The sequence below is a fragment of the Moschus berezovskii genome, chromosome 22 (assembly GCF_049115385.1).
Source record: "Moschus berezovskii isolate FMDL1 chromosome 22, NW_MosBer_1.0, whole genome shotgun sequence".
NCBI lineage: Eukaryota > Metazoa > Chordata > Mammalia > Artiodactyla > Moschidae > Moschus > Moschus berezovskii.
In genome coordinates this window covers 58197615-58222077 of record NC_142481.1, presented here as the reverse complement: position 1 = coordinate 58222077, position 24463 = coordinate 58197615, and the positions used below count along the sequence as shown (strand labels likewise).

Below are 24463 nucleotides of genomic sequence, written 5' to 3'. Positions count from 1 at the left end.
AGGCTGGGGACCAGGCTCGCGGGTAGATACCAAGAAGGGTATCTGAAGGGTATCTGTCTTCCTCAGCTCAGGAGACTTAAGGCCACATCCATTCATTCATGAACCTACCGGTTCATTCATTCACTGACTGGTTCAATTAGCCATCATCCTTTGGCTGTTACGCAGACAGTAGAGCTGGAATAATACAGCCAACAAGTCAAAAACAAAAAGGCCCCTGCTGTAAGGGGACGCAGATGGCCCGCAGAGGGGGAGGAATGTGCTAGCAAGTAAACAAGTAAATTGGCGGGACAGGGACTGAATGCCTGTCGTGATGGAATTAAACTTAGCCTTGTGGTAGCAAATGGAGGGGAGAAGGAGCATCAGGGAACAGCCCTGCAAGGAGGTGATATTTGAGCAAACTGGGGGATGAAAAAGAGCCTGCAGTTGGAAGGGCTGAGTGAGAGGGCACGTCCCAGGCTAGGTGAAGAGAAGTGCAAAGGCCCTGGGGCAGGAAAGAGCCTGCAGATGTGGCTAAGGGCATGGGGGATGGGAGACAGCAGAGAATCCCAGTGAGGATTTTATTCTAAGGAATAAAGGACGTCACTGAAGCTTAAAGCAAGGGAGTGACAGGACTCAGTGACATTTTTCAGAAGGCGTTGTGACAGTCTCGGGCACTGTGGCTTCAGAGAACAAGAGGAATTTGTAGATGACTGGGACCATGACCCCAGGACCAGACTGGGGACTGGACAAGTGGAATAACTGCCCACACCCCTCTGCCGCTGCTTCTCCTTCTAGGAGATGCTTTGCAACTACAGCCTTCTTGAAAACAGCTTCCCAAGTTACCAGATAGCATTCAAAAGCCAAACAAACAAACGCTATCATTTCTGAAAGATAAATCAAGACGGGGAAACGATGACACACTCACCACAACTGAAGTGCTTGCTGTGCATGTTGGGACCCTTGGCTTGTTCCAAAGCCCACATGTCTGGGACTTCGCTCATGTTTGCCAGTAATTGAGTGCTCAACTATAAACACGGCTATTTTGGAAATTCTGCATCTCGCTTTGAAAAGCCTGGGAGGACAAGAAAGGGGAGCTGTGTTTTAGATCTCAGAAGTTTGCACCCTGCCTCGCTCTATGCTGGCGGCGTCCCGTCAACCCCTCCCCATCCTTCCACCCCCACTGCGCCTGGCCTCCAGGAAGGAGACCCATGTCCTGTTTGAAGAATTGCTTTAGTTCATGACCCCGGTGTTGCCAAGTTATAGATGACGTAATCCTCTGAGAAGCACTGAGTTGAAACTTGCTACTTTTGTGTGCACCTACTCATAAAACATACTTTTTTCCTTTGTTTTCTCTAAGAGCTGTTTCAGTTCAGTTCAGTTCAGTCGCTCAGTCATGTCCGACTCTTTGCGACCCCATGAATCACAGCACGCCAGGCCTCCCTGTCCACCACCAACTCCCAGAGGTCACTCAAACTCATGTCCATCGAGTCGGTGATGCCATCCAGCCATCTCATTCTCTGTCGTCCCCTTCTCCTCCCACCCCCAATCCTTCCCAGCATCAGAGTCTTTTCCAGTGAGTCAACACGTTGCATGAGGTGGCCAAAGTATTGGAGCTTCAGCTTCAGCATCAGTCCTTCCAATGAACACCCAGGATTGATCTCCTTTAGAATGGACTGGTTGGGTCTCCTTGCAGTCCAAGGGACTCTCAAGAGTCTTCTCCAACACCACAGTTCAAAAGCGTCAATTCTTCGGCGATCAGCTTTCTTCACAGTCCAACTCTCACATCCATACATGACCACGGGAAAAACCATAGCCTTGACTAGATGAACTTTGGTTGGCAAAGTAATGTCTCTGCTTTTTAATATGCTATCTAGGTTGGTCATAACTTTCCTTCCAAGGAGTAAGCGTCTTTAAATTTCATGGCTCCAGTCAGCATCCGCAGCGATTTTGAAGCCAAAAAAAATAAAGTCTGACACTGTTTCCACTGTTTCCCCATCTATTTACCAGGAAGTGATGGGACCAGATGCTATCATATTAGTTTTCTGAATGTTGAGCTTTAAGCCAACCTTTTCACTCTCCTCTTTCATTTTCATCAAGAGGCTCTTTAGTTCCTCTTCACTTTCTGCCATAAGGGTAGTGTCATCTGCATATCTGAGGTTATTGATATTTCTCCTGGCAATCTTGATTCCAGGTTGTGCTTCTTCCAGCCCAGCGTTCCTCATGATGTAATCTGCATAGAAGTTAAATCAGCATATAAGTTAAAGAGCTGTTTAGTCTTTTACGAAGACATAAATATTATCTTCTAAATAAAAATAATGGTGACATTGGTGGTGATGATGGTGACATTGGTGGTGATGATGGTGACGATGATGATCAGTGGTGATGCTGATATTGATGCTGGTGCTGGTGGTGGTGGTGATACTGGTGGTGGTGCTGATGACTGGGGTGGGATGGGATGGCAGTGATGCTGGTGGTGGTCCTGGCTGCGGTGCTTATGATGGCCATGGTGATGATAACTGTTTTGATGGTGAGAGCGATGATGCTGTTGACTGTGGATAATCGTGATATTGTGGGTACCGTGCCCTGAGCACTTGCTCTGCTCCATCCACAGCTCTGCAGATGCGATAACTTTGAATCTTCACACCCACCCCGTCAAATGCATGCTGTCACCATACTCTCCTCATTTTGCATATGCACTGAAGCAGGGCTCGGAGCTCACGGCTGCGGTTCCAGAGACTGCTCTCGCCACCACTTCCAGACTTCGGTAAATGATTTGTCTCTTGCTTTTGTAAAATGAATGGGGTAACAGAGGTCAATCATCACCTTCATTTGTCTATATTCTCTTCCTCTGCCTTCACCTTCACTCTGTCCGTCCTCTTCCTGCCCTCTGCATGCCACCCCACCCCCGCCCGTCTGCTCCATTAGATCCGTCTGCTTCTTGGTTTTCTTTTTTAGACTGAAGTGTGGTTGACTCACAATATTGTGAATATTGTGTCAGTTTCGAGTGTATGGTTCTTGTGTTCATCTGTCTTCCAGTGCCTGCTGCCTTTGCAGCCAAGGTCCATGAGTTTTCCAGTGACTTCTTTATGCTCCGTCTCCATTTTCCTTTCTTTCTTCGAGATTTGCTTCTGCCATGACCTCCAGCTCTCCCCTCCAGGGCCACAATTTTCTCTGTGTTAACAGGGAGCTTGGTGCTCCCCACTCTCATCTCGGGCCAAGGTTTCCAATATTTGTATTCCATTCTAAATACTCTCCTAGGTTGGGAAGGAAAAGTCATCCAAACTGCTCGGTAATTGAATTCAAGAGTGATGGACCAAAAATTATTAATGCATTTCCTTCCCTGTACCCACTTAAGAGGATTCCATGTTGAGTCCACCTCCCAAATACAAGCGCCATTAACTTTTAGGTTCACTTCTTTCCAGTCCTTCTTCTCTGCACTCCGTTTTATCATTGTTGTTGTTTTTGTGCGTGTTCCAAGTTACGATCCTCATCGTACTATCAGTGCAATTTAAAAGTATTTTTTGACAATTTTACAGCACTCCAAAGGCTTCCTATAAGGTATTTTATGAATATAAGATGCCATCAACTCTTAAGATTGTGCTGTTCTTTTATGATCCACTCAGAAAGGGAAAAAATGTTGTCAACTAAACAATGATCCAAAGCTTTCTCCTCTCCAGAGCTCGTGATCTCATATCTGTTTTAAAAAGGATCTTTTAAGTTAGACAGTGAATTTGTCATACATCAGATAGCCATTTCCATATGTTTCCATTTCTGCAAACATAGTGAATTTGGGTCAGAGTGCTGAATCACTGCCTAATCTTTCTGAAGACATTTTAAATGTCAGTTAAACTCAACATGGAGAGCACCAAGAGTGGACTTATTACTCCCACTGGGATGTGGAACATTTTAGCTCTGACCAAGTTCCTAAGGAAAAACGTGTTTAAACATGCAGGAAAGATGGGCCGTCATTTATGATGGCTGCATGACAGTGGGTATATGTGCTAGACTGTGCTTAACCTTCTCTTCGTCATCAGACGCTTAGATTCCAACAGGCTTCTCCTGAGCCCTCCTTGTGTATACGGAATTACACAGTTCAGTGGACCGTGCTGGGGTGGGTGGGAACTGGCCTGGGCTGGTGGAGAGGGTCCCAGAGGCCAGGTTCTGAGGGGGAGATGCCCTTCGGCACCCCACAGCAGAGAGAGAGAGGGGACGAAGAAGTTGGCACCCCCCACCCTAGCCAGTGTCCCTTGATTAGCCCAAGGGCACACTCACAGCCCGTGACCCTGCCTGGGGTCAGCCAGGTCCCTCTTCGTCCCCTGGGCAGGAGGGCCCTGGGTCCATCTGGGTGGGAGCAGCCCGAGGAACATAGAATCAGCTCCCAGACGGCCCTTGTGGCAGCAGCGATTACAGCCAAGGGGACGCTAAATTCTAGAGGCTTGCGCTGTCTCCAAGGAATACACTAATTGAGAAATAACACCCATAAAAAATAATTCAATCCTAGTATGTAAAGCTAAAAACAATAACCGAGAGTGACTGGCTGTCTGGAATTAAGCAAAGGAGGATGAAGTGTCCTTCGCCTCAGACGCTCCCGGCACAGGGGAGCAAGGGCTGGGGTGAATTCTGCCGTCTCCTCACCGTCCCGCCTCCGAGGGGCAGGTGCCGCCGCTGGCTGCAGGAACCATCGTTCTCAGCAGCAGCTTTCAGCACCGTGCTCTGCGTGTTTCCCTGGGCAGCAGCTGCTAAGAAAGAGGGTCACTTATGTCTGTTCTTAGAGGCACAGCGAGGTTTGGCTGCGGAGCCTGCAGCCCTGCAGCCAGCGGTGTACCAGTAAATGCTTACCAACTGGCTCTCTGCAAGAAACATAAATTAAAAGTGTGTACATATACACACACACACATAGAGTTATTTTACATTAAAGATACAATGGATGCATAATACTTAGTTCACAAATGGTAGTAGTATACACAATACTCTTTCTTCTTGCAACCCCATGGACTGCAGCCCACCAGGTGCCTCTGTCTTTGAAATTCTTCAGGCAAGAATACTGGAGTGGGTAGCCATTCCCTTCTCCAAAGGATCTTCCTGACCCAGGGATCGAACTGGGGTCTCCTGCATTGCAGGCAGATTCTTTGCCATCTGAGCTACCAGGAAATCAGTCACCACTGTCTAATTCGAGAACATTTTTATCTCCCCTGCAAGAAACCCCATCCCCATTTCCCCGCTTCCAGCCCCCTGATAGCCAGTAGTCTCTATGGATTTGCCTGTTTGGAATAGAATATTTCATATAATGGGACCATTCAATGTGTGACCTTCAGTGTCTGGTTTCTTACACTTGGCATAATGTTTCTAAGCTTCATTCATGGTGCAGTGTCTGTCAGTTCCCTGTTCCTTTTTGTGGCTGAATAGTATTCCATTGTGTGGAAGAACCACGTTTTATTTATCCATTCACCAGCTGATGGGCACTGAGTTTTGTCCACTTTCCAGCCATTTTGAATTATGCTGCTATAATAGTTTCCTTTGAATACCTATTTTCTATTCTCTTAGGTATAAACTTAGGAATGGAATTTCCCGATCATATGGTAATTCTATATTTAACTTTCTGAGAAGCCACCAATTGGTTTTCTACAGTGTCTGCACATTTTACATTCCCACTCACAGTGTATGAGGGTTCCAATTTCTCTCCACCCTTACCGACAGATATTTCTCTTTGCTTATTTGCTTGCTGCTTTTATTATGGTGTCTTAGTAGATGTGAAGTGGTATCTCGCTGTGGTTTTGATCGGCGTTTCCTGAGTGACTAGTGATGCTGAGCCTCTTTTACGTCCTTGTTGGGCATCTGCGTCTCTCCTTTAGAGAAATGTCTATTCAAGTTATTTGTCCATTTTTAAAATTGGATTGTTTGTCCTCTCTTGTTGCCTTATAATATTCTGGATGCTAGACCCTTATGAAATACGTGATTTGCAAATATTTTCTCCCACTCTGCCAGTTATCTTTTTACTCTCTTGATATAGTATCCTTTGATGAATAAAAGTTTTAAATCTTAATGAAGTCCAATAAATCTCTTTTCTTTTGTGTTCCTTATGTTTTGGGTGTCATCTCTAAAACTCGCAGCAAGCCATATGGTTGTGTTCAGGGGTAAGGAGATAATTCCCTCCTAGACTGGGGACACTGCAAATTTGCATGGCGGCAGGCATGGATAAGGGTGTAATGAAGAATTGGGGACTTTAATACAATTGTATTGTACTTAGATTAACTCCATTCACTCCCCCAAGGGATTTGCCACCCAAACAGAATCACAGTTCTGTTAGCAAGGAAGGTAGAAGGATATGTCTGAGGCAAGCAAGTAACAGAACTTGTAACACAAGTCCGTGAGAGCACCTCACCTTTAGAAATCTAAAATCAAGGTTGGCCAGAGCAGTGTGGGAGGTCTGAGGATGTGTTTGGTGGTTCTCCCAGAAGTGGTCAGGGAAGGAAACACCCAGGAAGGGCAAGTCACTCCTCTGGATCCGCGGCCGGAAGATATGACTGTCCACCACTCTCTTCTGGGCTCACCCTGGATGCTTTGAGGAGATTTAACAGTAAACCGATCCCAAACTTAGAAGGGTGGAGGGATGTGTAGAGAAAGAAAGAAAAACATAGATGCAAACCTCTCTTGTGATGCTGGAGCCAAGATCTCTTCATCCTGTGGTTGCTAAGTGACCCCAGTAAGATGTGTGTTATGCAGGTTCCTCCCTGCATCCAGTTCAAACGCTCAAGTCCTTTTACTACTCAGAATTGGTCTGCTACAACACAGACTGCCTGACTGCTCTCAGCTCAGATACTTGCCTCATTTTTATCCAGTTTTGCCTTCCAGAAGCCCAGCTATGACTTTATTTTTTAAATGAAATTTTGCAGGTCATTAGCCTATAATGATTGAATGATTCTGGTTGTTAGCATAAAACACAGCTGTAGTGCATGCGAGGTAACCTTTATTGTTTAAATATTATGCAGTGCCTTCACATAGCACACGGCAAAATTGTATTTTTTCAGACTCTTCAGCCATTATGGAAATGACTTATAATTTCATTCAGAAAATTACAAATGCAGTTCATCATTTCATTGGGGCAGACTTGGCCTAGTACAGTTCCTAAAAGGAATCCAGGTCAAGAATAGTGACATTTTTTATGTGGAAGAGGGCCTGCAGCAGGCAGGGCTAAAGAAAGCCTCATGTCATATAGTCAGTCAAGTTCTTACTAACCCAGGCTTGTGGTAGCAATGACCTGGATTCAAATCCCTCTGTCTGTGTACTCGTAGGCCCAGACGTCAGTTTCCCGATCCATGAAAATAAAATGAGTAAATGGCGTCTACTTTTGAGAGTTATGAACTTTCCTGGTGGCTCAGTCACTTAAGAATCTGCCTGCAGTGCAGGAGACCCGGGTTCACTCCCTGGGTCAGGAAGATCCCCTGGAGAAGGAAATGGCAACCCATTCCAGGTATTCTTGCCTGAAGATTCCCATGGACAGAGGAGCCTAGTGGGACTACAGTCCATGGGGCCACAAAGAGTCAGACTGAGTGACTGAACACTTGCACTTTCCTTTCCACCTCTTAAGGTTACTGGGAGACCTGGGGAAATGAGGTCTTCATGAGGCCGGCACAGCGCCTGCCCCGTAGCAAGCCCTTAGTACTGAACAGCTGCTGCGATCCTTGCTGCTGCCGCTGTCACTGCTAACACACTCAATGTTTGCACCAGCACTAGTATCGCAGTGCCACTCTGGCCAGGGGGAGTGCAGACCCCTGTCTTCAGGCAGCGACCCCAGGCAGGATCTGTCTGCTGCAGAAGGTGCAGGATGAAGGCATCTGACTGTCTGTCACCTGTGGCTGCTGGAACCTGTCTGCCCTTGGCCGAGTCAGTGACAAAGACACGACTTTCCTTTTGTGTATTAACTCTTCGCCTGGCACATTGCACATCCCCGTGGCTCATCATTTAATTCATCGTCATCATATAAGCATTTTGAGAAATCTGTAAATAATAGGAGTTGATGTCTTCAGACTGGCTGTTTCTTCAGTCAACCTGCTTTATGTGTTGCTGGTTAAGGAGAATGCTCTTTGAATGATGGTGCCGATGGTGGTGAAGGCAGCGGTGATGCTGCTGATGATGGTGAGAGGAGCCTGAATTTGCAGCGTGCTTGAAAGATGCCGGAGAGCATGCTGAGTGCTTTCCAGACAGTGTGTCATTCACACCTCACAGAGAGTCTCTGTCTACAAGGGCCCTGAAGCACAGCGCTTAGTTAACTCACCAATGACCTCAGGTAGAGGGTCTTAAGTCCAGTAATCTGGCCCCAAAAGCTGGCTCTGTGCCACTCTGTGGCTGAGTACAGATGGGGAATGGAAGCCTTCAATTCCAAGGGCCACTCTTGGACTGCAACAGAGTTTTCTCCAAAATGGGTCTTGATGGAGTGAGTGCTTACAAGGACTTAGACATCAAACTTGGGAATTTAGGACACTTCTTGGACTTCCTGAATCTAAAAAAGAATTGGAAATATAATTTTCCTCGCAGATTTCTGGAAAAATACCATCTGAGAATACCACTGCCTCACTGCCAATGAACGTTAATTTCCAGACATGATCTTGAGTGGTCATTCTTTTATTCCATGAGTACACAACCTGCATTGCACCAGGCCCTGCAGATATAGTCTAGTGGGCAGGACCTTTATGTTTCTAAACCTCTATTTTCTTATCTGTAAAATAAGGACTGTAGTGACATCTGTTTAACATATTTGAGGATAGAGTGAAGCACGGTGTATGAAGTATCTAGTTTAGTGGCTGGCATACAGTAAGTGCCCAATAAATGCTGGCTATTACTATCATTATCATCATCATCATCCTTGTTATTGTCAAATGAATGCAAAAACGTGAGGCTCAAGTAAGTGAGTAAAATGAAAGACAGTTGATGAAAAAGAAAAGCAGGTGATGTCTACGCTAAGACAAAGAACCTGTTATGAATGTTTAAACCTTCAGGATCCAAGAGCCTCCAAGACAGTGCCTACTGGTGCTTGCTCAAAGAGTGGATGGTGAAAACTTGAGGCTGGCGATGGAATGGCTCTGAAGGTCTTGTGTTGTGTGCATGCTCAGTCATGTCCGACTCTTTGCAACCCCATGGACTGTATCCTGCCAGGCTCCTCTGTCCATGGGATTTCACCCAGGGAAGAATACTGGAGTGTGTTGCCATTTCCTCCTCCAGGGGATCTTCCCGATCCAGGGCTATCAGTTGAGGAACACTCTTTGCATCTTTTCTGGAACCTTCTTCTTTAATTGGGATTGGCTAACTGCTTCAACAACTAGTTCTCTGAACTGAAGTTGATTTCTTGTTCACACAGCAGTCAGTATAGACATGCAGCAGCTGGCATCCCACATGGTGATTCAGGGACCCAGACTTTGACATTTGGGTGTGGTCTGACCATATAGCCTCCAAATTCTCTGATAGATCCTCAAAATCCAGATTTTAGGAAAAGGATGGCAAAGAACAAGGCTCCTAGGAGGTTTTTAGTGGGCCAAGCCTAGAAGCAGTGAGATCACGTCTACCTTCTTTCCATTAGCCAGAACCCAGTCATGTGGTCACCAACTGCACGGCAGGCTGGGAAATGTAGTCCAAAATGCCTTTGAGAGACAAGAGAAATGTTTTTGCATACTGATTGTTGCCTCTGCCTGGCTCTCTAGTGTTGATTACTTACTATATTGCTTTTAAATTGCACAGCCTTGTATAAATGACACCTTTTTTTTTTTGCCTTATGGAAAAAAATAAATTATTGTCCATCTTCGTCACAAATATATCTGCTTATTAGTATCATTTCAAGGTATCAGAAAGAGCCCTGCCTGGGCTGGGGGCCAGAATTGTGCTTTCAGTTCCCTGCTCGGCCATTCAGCCGTCCTTTGCTGGGTGAGCTTGGGCTACTCAGTGAGTATCTCTGTCTTAAATTTACTTATCACTAGGATTGGAGAAATTGTACCTGCCCATGGATGGTGTTGGGTGAGAATGACTCGACATAATCCATGGAAGTTTCTTATAACCAGGAGTGCCGGCCGAAAGGAAGCAGTTGTCTCAAAACAGACCCTCCCCACCTGAAGAGGAAGACAAAATTAGAAGAATATGTTGTATAGCCACGCATTACTCAGTGTGCATTTTTGTTCTTCACTGTCAGTGTGCAAAAAAAATAAAAATCAGGTATAAAGAGGAGGCCCTGACAGCCACAAGGTCACACTCGTCTCTCCAAATCCCTGAAGTGGGTGCATGGTGATGGCTGTGTTGGTAGAGGTGATCAGCCCAGTGAGAGTGCTCAGCGTGCCCCCTGCTCACTCTTGATCCTGCTGCTCCATCCTAGGATCCCCTAAGTCAGTATTCCTGAGCTCCTACTGGCTCATCTGAAAACTGGAAACATCTGTCTGGCTTCATGAGCCAGGGATGAAGAGCAAATAGTGTCATAGAAAAGTTGCCAGCACCTCCCCGCCACCCACCCCCAAATCCCTGACTCTTTGAGGGAATCTTGGTTTTTTTAAGTCTAGACTTCTCTCCTTTCTGAGGAAACTGAGGTCCAGAGAGATGGGTGACTTGCCCACATTCCATAAGAAAAGATGGATGGAGCTTAATCTGGAACCCAAACACGGTAACAGCAAGCCTGGCACTCCTGTAACCCCACGGCATTGTCTGTAACGTCCGGCAAAACCACTTTGCGGAAGTTAAGCCACCGAAGGCAAGGACACCGTTGCCATTTTAAATCCAAACGGAGGTTCTGCCGGGTGCTTGTGGAATCTGGGTCAGAGAGAGCACGTCAGGTTCAGATTGACACAGCTTTTCAAAGCAGGGGGGAAAAAATCTTGCCTTTCTCTGGCTAGAGGTCAAATGTCAAAAAAAAGCTAATAACAGTATGAGAGGGACCCAAGGACGTAATCAACAAGTGAAAGAAAAACAAAACAAAACTGGAGAGATAAGGGAACAAAAGGTATATTATCATAATATGCCCCTTTCTGTTAGGTAGTCGTGCCCTGGAATTACTGTACAGCCTGTACTTGCGTCCTTAGGCAGAAAGCACCTTATCATCCCCAAGCTTAGCCATATATTTTCCCCCACCAAGGGAGGTTTTTCTCTTTTTTTGGGGGGGGGTGAGCAGTTTGTTTGTCACTTTGTTTCTTAAAGAGATTTACAGTGATTCTCTCTATAGGTTTTTCTCGATACATATATATTTTTAATTTCTCACCGTCTCAGGGGTAAATAAATATATTAAAATAAGCTATGGGATGTACAGCAGAGTATAACAATGATAAATGATGTTGTGTGTAATTTTTCTACTATTAACATAAAGTAATATAAACTGAAGGACACTAGTCTATTGAGAGGCTTAGAAGCTAATGTTCCATATCAGATGTGGCCAATGTCAGGACTGAATACAGATTAGGCAGTGTCCTTTTCTCCCCAGGGGAATTAAAGTTTGAGACACCACTCGCTGCCAATGGTTTTACGGCGTTTTGTTGGGGCCGCTGATGTCTTTCCTGGTCTATTAATTCAGGGGCCGTAAATGACACTGTGTGCAAAACGCTCCTCCAGTGGGTGCATTTCATTTACGCGGGCTTGTGTGGCCCCCACCTCGCCAGTCTGTTCTGTCACAATAAGGGTTTTTAAATTGTCTACATTACCTCCACTTCATCATGGCCCCCCACGTTGGTGTCTTCTTCAAGGCTATTAGGTAAAGTTAGAAAATACGGAAAAGTCTGTTTCTAAAGAAAAAGGGAAGCAGCGCAGAAAAGTTCATCTGGAGTGAGTCTTCTCTCTGGCTCTTTTTTTTTTTTTTTAAGCGGAGAGTTCATGGCCAGGGTACCCTCTACCAGGAGGAATGAAAACCCCAGGGTGAATGCTTACAAAAACCTTTTTTTTTTTTTTTATTTCCTGGTATCCATCTGGGTTTGCAAACACACATTCCCACACATGTGGTTGCTGAATTTGTTAGAACTCTTCAGCCTGGTAGATTTTCTTTTAAACATGATTTTCTCACCAGTGATACAGTCTTGAAAGCTGGAGGTGTTTTGTATTATTTTAGATAATCTCTTTGTGACATCTCACTGTAGAGCTCATAAATCCACTCCAAATCCTTCTTTATGTAGGTGAGGGGAGCACAAGCCCAGGGAGATGAAGGAAACGGTTCAAGGTCACCCAGCTCCCAGTTGGCCCAACGGAACCCTGAGCCCCGAGTGGTCTAGTGCGTTCTCGCGGGTCTCTCTGCTGCCCCATTCTGCTCCGTCTCTTTACATTCTCCAGACACGCACATTAAAGGAAATGGGAAGAAGAGAACAGGAGAAGTGGATGACTCATTGAGAGAATAAATCTAGTGATATGCCTTTGGTTGTGTCGACAGAATCACACCTGACAGAGGAATTGAAAATACATGTCAGTCACAGTTCCAGCTCCAAGCGTAACTCAAGAAGAATTTTTGTGTGAATGAATGCATTTCCTTGAAGTGCATCCCAGCTTTGGACCAGGAGTTGGGAACCTCTCCCCACGTCTGGATTTCAGGCATTGGAGTTCAGATAAAGTCTTTTCTTCTCCTCCCCATTAAGGTGGCAGAAAGGAACCAACACTTGGGTTTCACCATGCACATTGTTCTCCTTCGTTTTGGCTCTGACATGATACGTTTGCCACGGTTCATAAATTTTATCTTTGCACTAAAAACAGGGTTAGAATATCTTCAATGCAATTATAAAAATGTATTAAAACTGAGAAGGAGAAAAAATATGGCTGTAGATGCGATTTTAATGATTGTATAAATGTTCACTGTTCCGTAGCAAAGGAAGAAGTCGGGCTTTTCAGTCAGGGTATTTCCGAGGAATTGCACGGAAGGGTCAGGCTTTCCATTCAACACAGGCCATGCGCTTTCAGGAGAAAGACAGATGTGTTGCTCTGAGATGTTACTTGGAAAGCGATGACCAGATGGAGTGATGGAGCAGATTCTGATTCCGTAATAACCTCTAGACACTGTGTGAAAATCACCCCTGGAAGAGGCTGTTACTCTCAGCTTCTTCCTTCTCCTGAGAAACTGGAGGAATGCAGACCAGTTAGGCACATATAATCAGAACTGGACTGTGACATACATCACCATTCAGAGACTGTCATAGGATCTGTCATTTGCTTCCTGTGGTAAATGTTTTGCAACATATGCTGGTAATCAGAGGACAAGTCAGAGACAGCCAAGATTCCACTGTAGACATTTGGGGTGGGGTTCACGTGGGAATTCTCCTGATTTCAGGTCACTTTTGAGAATGGGGGAGTTATTCAAAAGCACAAAAGCTTTGTTGGCTAAGGTCCATGTATCAAGTCTAGATCAGATTTGTTACACTCATAGCAAAGTTCTCCAAAGATGACATTATTTTTTTTCCCTTCCCTGCCCTCACTTGACTTTTTGTTTTCTTCTTGAACAATCAGTCTGATCATTTAGAACATTGCAGCGAGGTGTTCCCTAATATAAACCTCAAGGCAGCAAGCTCTCTAAGGGCAGTTTTGTAAAATACAAAAATTGTCAGCGGAAATTTTGCCCCAAGTGACAGTTGATTTCTCCCATGCTACCATTTTCTGGGCAGTTGTATATGCTTTTCTCTTTCTTTCTCATTTTTAAAAAACACTTCTTGTGAGGAGATTTACCAGCATTTGAACGCAGCTGAAATTGGCAGGGAACCTGGGTTTTCACTGGAGGAGGGGGAGTTCTTGAGCTTTCCCTTCCCAGGTGCCGATTCTGCCCTTTCAGCCTATTTCTGATCACAGTTCCCTGCAGTTTTAAAGTGGGTGGTGAGTTTGGGGTGCAGACCTCTTATGAACACGGGCACAAGCCCTCAGCCCCGCCCCCTTCCCCCCCCCCCCCCCAGCCTTAGTGTGTCTGGATCAATCTCATCTCACTTTCAGACAGAGGGACATTTCAGTTTTCACTGAAAAGATTAAAGCTGCCCAGGATTTATGGTCTAAACAAGGTTTTGCGTTCCTGTATGTTTTGAAGTCAGATTCCCCTGATCTGAAAGGCACTGGTTTTGTGATTTGGGGTAAAAAAAAAATCACTTAACCTCTGTCAACCTTTTATCAGCAAAACGGGTGAAAAATCGTGCCTGACTAGTAGGTTCAGTGAGAACTGAATGAGATGGTGCGTGTACGGGGCCGCCACAGAGCCGGGCTCGCAGAAGGCCTCTGCGGCCACTCACTCCTCACCGTCCTTGTTGCTCAGCAGCGTTGCCGCGGTGACAATGACCCAGAGTGTGCCGCTGAGCGGTTCTCAGTCTTAGACCAGACACGCTTTTTCAGTATACAAGTACGTTATGGCTCAGACGGTGAAGAATCTGCCTGCAATGTGGGAGACCCGGGTTCAAACCCTGGGTTGGGAGGATCCCCTGGAGGAGGGAAGGGCAAACCCACTCCAGTGTTCTTGCCTGGGAAATCCCATGGACAGAGGAGCCTGCAGGCTGCAGTCCACGGGTCCCAAAGAGTTGGACACAACTGCGTGACTGACACTTTCACATTATGCACAAAAAGCAGCGGGTCTGGCAGGAGCGTGGGGGTCAGGGTTTAGAGGGGCTGAGTTCATTGAATACATGCAGCATCCTGTCATGCAGGCGCTGTGTAAGTCCTTTCAGTTCAGTTCAGTTCAGTCGCTTAGTCGTGTCCGACTCTTTGTGACCGCATGAATCACAGCACGCCAGACCTCCCTGTCCATCACCAACTCCCGGAGTTCACTCAAACTCATGTCCACAGAGTCGGTGATGCCATCCAGCCATCTCATTCTCTGTCGTCCCCTTCTCCTCCCGCCCCCAATCCTTCCCAGCATCAGAGTCTTTTCCAGTGAGTCAACTCATCGCATGACGTGGCCAAAGTATTGGAGTTTCAGCTTCAGCATCAGTCCCTCCAATGAACACCCAGGACTGATCTCCTTTAGAATGGACTTTAGTGTATGTTAATATTCCCAGTGATGCTGCGGGATGTGGCAGGATATAGTACAGAGAGGGAGGATAAGTTCTGTGAATGGAAGGGAACCAGGTGAATGCTGGGAAAACATGGCTGTTTAAATAAACCAGAAGTTAGTGATCTGTGGAAGGCTTTGGAAACCCACTGCATTAGTCTGGGTCTTTCTTTGCTGCTAGAGTGTAATTTAGCTTGAGAATGGAGACCATACAGTTCCTCTTCCTCGCCCTACCCCCAACCTAGTCCATAACTGTGTTCTCAGCACCAACCTATTTAAATATTTGGGAGTATAGTGATGTATGGAACCAATAAATGAATGGATGGAGCAATGAATGAGTGAGGAAAGGGATTACTTGACTTTTACCACCAGACCTGCCAGAGAATCCTGGTGCCTCATACTGTGGCTGCTGGCATTTAGTTTTTTAATATTAAATACTGGGAAAAATTTTCTTGGAGGATCCAACAGTCCTAATTTATTCCCTTCACAGGGTGCATCAGCCCTTTTACACAAATCCCATGGATTCCTCCTTAAATAAAAGTGTGTGGCCATGCAGAACTAAGGTGCCACCCTCCTTCAAGCCACCACCTTGCTCCAGCATGTTAAGTTTAATGACTTTGTAGTGCCTTTCTCTTGGCCAAAGAAGCTGTTGTCAAAATTGATCTCCACTGTCAAAAGCACAGAATTTATTTGTCAGGCTCATGCAGAATTCTGTTTTATATGGAGATTTTGCATTCATGCAGAAAAGCATTACAGGATTCTAAAGGGTTTTCCTGGAAGTAAAATCAGAAAGGATCTATTGAAAATGGGGGCCACAGGGAAACTTAAACAGAATTGAATAAATAAGAGAACTCGAAATTGAATGCTGCCTCCTTTTGCCTAAATCGCCATCAGCAGATAGAGACAGGTGTGTGAGTGTGTGTGTTTCCTGAGCGACAGTGTAGCATCTCCTTCTTTGTGGACCAGATGCAGAGACGGAGAGGGGTGACCTCACCACCGTGAGGTGGAGACTCCTCGCACAAGACAGCCCTCGCTCCTTCACGTCCCAAGCAGGCGAGACCCCGCGGCAGGGGCAGCTGGCGGCCGGCAGGTCCGCGGCCGCCCCTTTTCGGTCGGGGCCGGGGCCTCTTGCAGAGCCTAGGAGCTCAAGTCCCTCCTCTGTGCGGCTTCCCCGACACAGCTCGCCCTCGCCAGTAAATCCCCAGGGCTGACACTGCCTGAGCTGGCTGGTCTTTGCCCTCAATTTCACTGAGATGGGCCATTGAAAACTCATTACAAGCTGTTTAGACTCTGACTTTGACTTTTGCTCGGCAGCGAGCAAAATTAACAGCTCTTAGAGGTAGCAAAAAAAAAAAAAAAAAAAGGCACTCAGCCAAATAGAAAAAAATAAAAAATGAAAGAATTGAAATGATGAGAAAAGACTTTTAATATTGTCTCCATTAGTCATGCAAACAAGTGCACACGCGAGGCGCGTGTGTGCTGTGCGTGGCTCTCATTTGCAGCCTGGTGTGGATTGCACTTCTCCCACTGGAGACAAATTCATTCCCAGGCCTTCCCCCACAGCTCGACTTTTTTTTTTTTTTAACATGTCAAGCAATGAGCCTTTGAGTGTAGCAGAATTGCTTCATAAATTTAACTATCATTTTCAAATTTCTGTTTTTTTCTAATTTAGTGCTTGATAGTTTTTTATGTGATAATTTTAAAATGCTGTTTATAGCAAAAGTTACCTTGATAGTACAGGTGTGCATAGAAAATTCACAGCCATCAATAAAAAATGGAGGAAAAAAAATACACCCTGTTTATACCTTAGGCGTTTTGTGATTCTAAGGATGTTACCGCAGCAGTACTACAGGTTTTAAAAGCAACCCAATTAATATGAATTTTTTCAAAAGTCACAGCTCCTAAAAGATTTAAATATCACTCCCTAACCTAGGGATGGTTTCCATCTGCATTTGGGAAGCTCGTGAGGAGTGTCTCTTTCTCTTGATGCTGGCAGCACATTTTGAAACTAAAAAGGTATGTGTGTGTATGGTCATATAAATGAAGTTAAGAGAATTGCTGTCGGCACATCAAAATGCAGAACACAGACTGCAAAGTGTTTGAGATAGAGAAAGGAGTCTTCATTCAGAAAGGAAGAATGTATCGGAGGTAATACGCAACGCTAAGTGCTGCTTAGTTCACCAGCATTTCTGGCTGGTGGATCACAAGATGGCACAGACAGGGGCCACCTCAAGGGTGTGCAGAAAGTGGTAAGTTCCACGTTGGAGTCCAGGTTTTTCACCGCGAAGACACAAACAACCTCTCATTTTGGCGAAATGTGTGAGTGTCCAGTGGAAATCACCATCACGATTTGACAACCCCTTTTAACTGTAGATTTCCGGTTTTCTTTCAGTCCCTCCCCAAAGTGTCAGGGGCTATGTCAGGATCTGTGCATGCAGAAGTAACGGGCTGCTCTCCTGCCTCATTGGACCCCTTCTCCAGCGTTCCAGCAACATGCAGCTCATCTCTCGCCTGTGCTGTCTTGAAGCCGCCAAGGGAAAGAAGTGGAAGATTCACTGAAACCAAGAAGTTTTTCCGAGCCCAACTAAGAGATCAGTCCAAAGTCATTTGAGAGTCTGGATAGATCTTTGCAGTCATAGCAATAAACTTACAGTCCCATAAATCTAAGCTTTACAATGTGTTCATTAGGCATCCTGTCTTTTCTTTTTCCAAATGTTCCATTTAATTCCTGGGTATATAATAAGACTTCCAGATCTTTATCCTTTTCCTCCTAGACTTTCTTTCATGGGAACTCATCATCTCACCATCAGATGTCTTTGCTGAGGGAATTCATCCATTTGCCTATCTGTAGAGTTTCATTGAAGTTTGACCACGTTCCAATAATTATAACAAGCCACACCAAAATGCTGCAGTTTAAAATGACAACATTTATGTTGTTCAGGAGTCTGTGGTTTCGGCAGGTTTGGGGTCACAAACAATCGGACACCACTGAAGCAAATTAGCATGGGAGGAATACCTTGCTCCAGTTGGCATCGGCTGGGCACCTTGAAAGCTGGGGGCTGGGACCCTCTGATTCCCCCATGAATCCCTGGGCAGGGGTGTTCCAGAATGTTGACTGGAACACCCACACATGGTTCTGTGTAGCCTGTGCTTCCTCACAATATGACGTCAGGGTTCCGTGATCAGGATCCCAAGAGAGAGCCAAGCTGCCTCTGTGTTGCCTTTTATGCCCTAGCCACGGAAGTCACATAGGTTGGTTTTTCTGCATTTCTGTTTGTCCAGGAAGTCACCAAAGCCTTGCTAGGTTTATAGGAAGAGGAAATAGATTCCACCTCTTGCTGGGGCAGTTGGGGCAGGGATCTTGGAAGACAGGGTGGAAATCATGCTGCGCCCTCTTTAGGAAAATACAGCCCGCTGCAGATTATGGGCAAAGGCTAATGTCCTGAAGCAGTTCACTGGCCAGAGTGCTATCTGGGGGTCAGAAAGCTTGGTTTTGAATCCTGCGCCTGCCCCGTGTCGCTCACCGCATGAGTGGGCCTTAGTGTGCTCATCTGTGAAGTGGGAGCAGCAGTGCTGGCCCCATGCCTTCGTGCTGACGACTGTGCAAATAAAATACACATGCGAGTGTTCTCCGAGTGCCGCGTGCAAACTGGACACTCAGTAAAACTTGGGTGCGTTAGTTTACTGGATCGGAATCTGCGCACTTTAGCCATTATTTAGGTTTATTGTGTCCTCATCGGTGTCACTGAGTACATCCTGGCCGTTTCCATGAATTTTCCACCGAGTTGCAACCTGCCGCTGGCCGGCGAAGGTCAGGGAGGAAACAGATTAACAGCATCTCATACGACAATGTCAAGATAGTTAAAAGTGTTTACAAAGCTCGATGACACCCCATGAATTTAAAGCAAGAAGACTGGAGCAGAAGTAAAACTATTCCTGTTCTTCTAAGCTTGAGCAGGGACCTTGATGCTTTATGATTGTTTTAAGGCCCATTAATCGTTGAATCATGAGGCCATGTAAAAAAAATGACAGCGTCAACATTCAGGGCTCAGGTTTATTTTACATGTTTCTGTTTCCACACTGTTTCTAATTAGTAACAGGGGCGAAGACGCGATTCCAGTGCGGCCAGAGCAGAGTGCCACGGAGTAGGGCAACTCAGTTTTACCTTGAAGCATTTTATGCCTTCTGGTAAGACATATCTCCTTAGGTTGCAGAATGCCAGCTCTTAACATAACAGCCTTTAACCTATTTTCTGAAAGAGAGCTTCCCTCTCATACAATCAGGATCTCCTCAAACAGGTCCCAAACAAACTTTATAACTGCAGTAGCCACGAGCCACCTGTAGTTATTTAAATGAATGAAATTGTATAAAGAATTTAAAAGTCACTCCATCAGTTGCACTGGCCACATTTCAAGTGCTCAATGCGGTGACCATATTGGGCAGTATGGATATAAGATAGAATATTTCCATCTGGGGCTTCCCTGGTGGCTCAGATGGTAAAGAACCTGCCTGCAATGCAGGAGAGCTGGGTTCAGTCCCTGGGTTGGAAAGATCCCCCAGAGAAGGGAATGGCTTCCCCACTCCAGTGTTCTTGCCTGGAGAATCCCATGGACAGAGGAAACTGGCAGACTACTGTCCATGGGGTCACAGAGAGTCAGACAACTCACACCCACATGTCGGCAGAAGGTTCAGTGGACAGCACTGCTCTAGGAGCCTGCTCTCCATTGTTTTTCTTCCTGTATTCATTCCAGGATTAAAATCAGTCAGCTCAAATGCTCCATCTTCTCCCAGAGTCCTGCTGCTGCTGCTGCTGCTGCTAGTCACTTCAGTCGTGTCTGACTCTGTATGACCCCATAGACGGAAGCCCACCAGGCTCCCCCGTCCCTGGGATTCTCCAGGCAAGAACACTGGAGTGGGTTGCCATTTCCTTCTCCAATGTGTGAAAGTGAAAAGTGAAAGTGAAGTTGCTCAGTCGTGTCCGTGTCATCAAAAGGTACTGCCTTCTCCCATTTGGGGAACTTTCTAGAGCCTGGGCCCAACCAGCTTGGACTCCCTACAGCAATTCCCCCACAGGTATTTTTTTTTTTTTTTAGCACCCATGGAATTCAGCCTCGGGATCGTCCCCTCTGCTTGCCTCTCTTAATCTCTTTCTTCTTAGACACTCGTGAAGACCCCAAACCTGTGGTCCTCCTCGAGAGCAGTGATTCATCTCCCTGGACTGTGGATGCTCTTGGCATCCAGGAATTACTCTAAGGCTGCTTCAAATCCATAGATGTCACCAGTGTTGTATTCTATGGGGAGTCAAATCTTGCATGTAGGTACAAATAGTTTTCAGATGTGGGAGAAAGCTGTTGTAATGTGGAAAGTGGAAACTTGTTTTCAAGCATTATTGAATTGATAAGCAGCATTTGATCATTACTACTTTAGTCAGTGGTTACTAAAGGCACAGGTGTCTGTGAATCCTTGGTGTCCTGAAAGGTGTTCTGCTGGAAGAGTCAGCACCCAGCAGGGGAAGGAGGCTGACGTTGATCCGTAGATGTGGGAAGCAGATATCCTCCCCCGTGAATCCTTGATATAAACGTGAGCTTCCAACAAGCTAGCAAGCTCTCATTTCTGGCATGGAGCCGTGTATCCCATGTCATCCTCCCAGCAGACCTAAGTAAAGTGAAAGTGAAGTTGCTCAGTCATGTCCAACTCTTTGTGACCCCACGGGCTGTAGCCCACCAGGCTCCTCCATCCATGGGATTTTCCAGGCAAGAGTACTGGAGTGGGCTGCCATTTCCTTCTCCAGGGGATCTTCCTGACCCAGGGAAAATTTCAGTGGTCACTAATAATTTCTCTTGGAGAAGGAAATAATTTATTTTAAATTAATTTATTTAAATGTATTTAATTTATTAATTTATTTATCAATCAGTTCAATAATGCTTGAAAACAAGTTTCCACTTTCCACATCACAAATGCCAGGAGAAATTAATAATTTCTCCTGGGGTCACTAAGAGTTGGACATGACCGAGCAACTAACACAATAATTTCTCTACTTCAAAGAGGAGCCCACTGAGGCTGAGAGGGCCTCGTTCTCCCAGCGCCCTTGTGTGTGGCCCTGACTCCTAAACTTCTCTTCTGTGTCGAGCCGTCAACCTCCCCCATAGGCCACTCAGCTGGAACACACATGGGTCGGTTGTGTGGCGTGGTGGAGCCGTCTCAATTCCGTTAGGCTGTTAGCCAATGCCACCGTTAGGGGGAAATGTCACGCATCTGATCTAAACGTGCTTAGGAGAACTCTCAGGATCCGATGAATTACTGTGGGGGGTGTTATGGCCTCGCGGGTCACAGGCTTCGTACTGACTGCAGCTAATGCCCTCCGGACACCATGGAGCACTTAGGATGTGTGGTGTTCCTCACACAGAAGGAGCCTTTCCCCATTCCCGTCTCAGAGGCTGTCTCAAGGCGGAGAGGAAAATGCATACTTACTTCTCCTGGACGGTGTGCTTTAGACCATGCATCCTTTATGTGAAATGGAAGTCTCGGCAGAATGTTTTTACACATCAGGTGTTGGTGGGGCCGGGGGGTGGGGGATGGGAACCAAAGCAAAGCCAACAAGGATCTACACAAATCCACACAATATTCTAGGAAGGGAAGAAAAATCATCTTTTGAATGAAAATGTTTTTATTGTAGTTGACACGATTGGTTTCCCTGGCAGGTCCACAGGAGGTGACGTCCATTCTTGGTTTTCAGATGGTCGCTAAAGCCCGCCCCCCATCCTGACTTCCCTGGTGCCCTGGCCACCGCTCCCACCTTCCTTCATTTGCACTCGGGCGCCTTGTTTTCTTTGCATTCTCCCATCAGTGTTGCAGGAGCCCCAGGGATTTAATCCAGTACCAAAGGGCTCTCTCTCCCGCTGCTTCCAGGTGCCTTCTAGAATGAGAACACGTGGGTCAGCTAACAGGCTGCCTTGGTTTCCTTTGCCCCGCAGCTGTGATGCCACATTCTTGGAGGAAGGAGGGCGCCGTGAAGGCTGTGCATCCTGGTGCCCCCAGGGAGTCCCTGTGAACTCCCGGGTCATTGTCCCTCGCTGCATCACACGTGGATGTCAGCTTTCCGCTTCCCCAAGCCAGCAGCGCATACTCAGTCCCCTCACAGCGCATTCTCCCTCTGGCTCCCATGGTATCCTGTTCATCCAGCAAGCGTCATAGCACCAGAGAAGCATTAAAACACAGACCTTCCAGAGCAGCAGTCCCCGACCTTACTGACACCAGGCACCGGTTTCACGGAAGACAGTTTTTCCATGGACTGGGGAGGGGGGAATGATCTGGGGATGATTCAAGTCAATTACACTCAGTGTGCACTTTATTTCTATTATTATTATATCAGCTCCACCTCCGGTCATCAGGCATTAAATCCTGTTCTAGAGGGAAAGAGTTTTCTTTGCTACCAGGTAAGCCAGACATCCTGGAATGTGAAGTCAAGTGGGCCTTAGAGAGCATCACTACGAACAAAGCTAGTGGAGGTGATGGAATTCCAGTGGAGCTATTTCAAATCCTGAAAGATGATGTTGTGAAAGTGCTGCACTCAATATGCCAGCAAATTTGGAAAACTCAGCAGTGGCCACAGGACTGGAAAAGGTCAGTCTTCATTCCAATCCCAAAGAAAGGCAATGCCAAAGAATGCTCAAACTACCGCACAATTGCACTCATCTCACACACTAGTAAAGTCTTGCTCAAAATTCTCCAAGTCAGGCTTCAGCAATACGTGAACCGTGAACTTCCAGATGTTCAAGCTGGTTTTAGAAAAGGCACAGGAACCAGAGATCAAATTGCTAACATCCGCTGGATCATGGAGAAAGCAAGAGAGTTCCAGAAAAACATCTTTCTGCTTTATTGACTATGCCACAGCCTTTGACTGTGTGGATCACAATAAACTGTGGAAAATTCTGAAAGAGATGGGAATCCCAGACCACCTGACCTGCCTTTTGAGAAACCTATATGCAGGTCAGGAAGCAACAGTTAGAACTGGACATGGAACAACAGACTGGTTCCAAATAGGAAAAGGAGTTCGTCAAGGTTGTATATTGTCACCCTGCTTATTTAACTTCTTTGCAGAGTACATCATGAGGAACGCTGGGCTGGAAGAAGCACAGGCTGGAATCAAGATTGTTGGGAGAAATATCAATAACCTCAGATATGCAGATGACACTACCTTTATGGCAGAAAGTGAAGAACTCAAAAGCCTCTTGATGAAAGTGAAAGAGGAGAGTGAAAAGGTTGACTTGAAGCTCAACATTCAGAAAACAAAGATCATGGCATCTGGTCCTATCACTTTATGGGAAATAGATGGGGAAACAGTGTCAGACTTTATTTTTGGGGCTCCAAAATCACTGCGGATGCTGATTGCAGCCATGAAATTAAAAAATGCTTACTCCTTGGAAGGAAAGTTATGACCAACCTAGATAGCATATTAAAAAGCAGAGACATTACTTTGCCAACCAAGGTCCGTCTAGTCAAGGCCATGGTTTTTCCCGTGGTCATGTATGGATGTGAGAGTTGGACTGTGAAGAAAGCTGAGCGCCGAAGAATTGATGCTTTTGAACTGTGGTGCTGGAGAAGACTCTTGAGAGTCCCTTGGATTGCAAGGAGATTCAACCAGTCCATTCTAAAGGAGATCAGTCCTGGGTGTTCATTGGAAGGACTGATGCTAAAGCTGAAACTCCAATACTTTGGCCACCTCATGCGACGAGTTGACTCACTGGAAAAGACTCTGATGCTGAGAGGGATTGGGGGCAGGAGAAGGGGACGACAGAGAATGAGATGGCTGGATGGCATCACCGACTCGATGGACATGAGTTTGAGTGAACTCCGGGAGTTGGTGATGGACAGGGAGGCCTGGCGTGCTGTGATTCATGGGGTCGCAAAGAGTCGGACACGCCTGAGCGACTGAACTGAATCCCTCTGCCCTTATGCAAATTTCCAGAATCTTTAAGTAAGGAGTTGAGTGTTAGGAAGGGGGACTCTCACACAGCTTTATTAGGTAGTCGTATGATACTTCCATTCAGAGCTTCAGCTTCCCACCACCTCGAGCTTTCAAAACTCTGCTGAAAGGCAAGAAACTCCTATCAGAAAGCACCTTTATTCCCATCCAATGTGCAGTCACCACCTAGATCTGCTAAACAGCAGCCCAGCTGACACACAGAGGGCTTCCCTTGCGTCTCAGCTGGTAAAGAACCCGCCTGCAATGCGGTAGACCTGGGTTTGATCCCTGGGCTGGGAAGATCCCCTGGAGAAGGGAAAGGCTACCCACTCCAGTATTCTGGCCTGGAGAATTGCAAGGGGTCGCAAAGAGTCGGACACAACTGAGCACCTTTCTCTTCACTGAGACACAGAAGGGCCTGCCCCCATCACATCCTCACCGCATGTAGCTAGCTAGCACATCTGTGTGCACACAGATGTTTTCCCTATCTGAGACTGGCAACCACTGGCCGTTCATAACAAGCCATTGACTTGTCGGCATAGAAGACACCCCGCAAC

General features: G+C 46.2%; 1 protein-coding gene across 2 annotated transcripts in view; it reads left to right on the top strand.

The window, feature by feature from the left end:
- WWOX (WW domain containing oxidoreductase) overlaps positions 1 to 24463 on the top strand; it is a 958567-nt gene that overhangs the window by 567716 nt on the left and 366388 nt on the right. The window contains exon 9 of one of the 2 annotated variants that reach the window (XM_055413076.2): positions 17334 to 19748. The exons of the other annotated variant lie outside the window; for it this stretch is intronic. Within the exon in view, the coding sequence (XP_055269051.2) occupies positions 17334 to 17552 (219 nt within the window). The 3' untranslated portion in view covers positions 17553 to 19748. Of the gene's footprint in view, positions 1 to 17333; positions 19749 to 24463 lie in introns of those variants that run through there. 2 annotated transcript variants of the gene reach the window in all.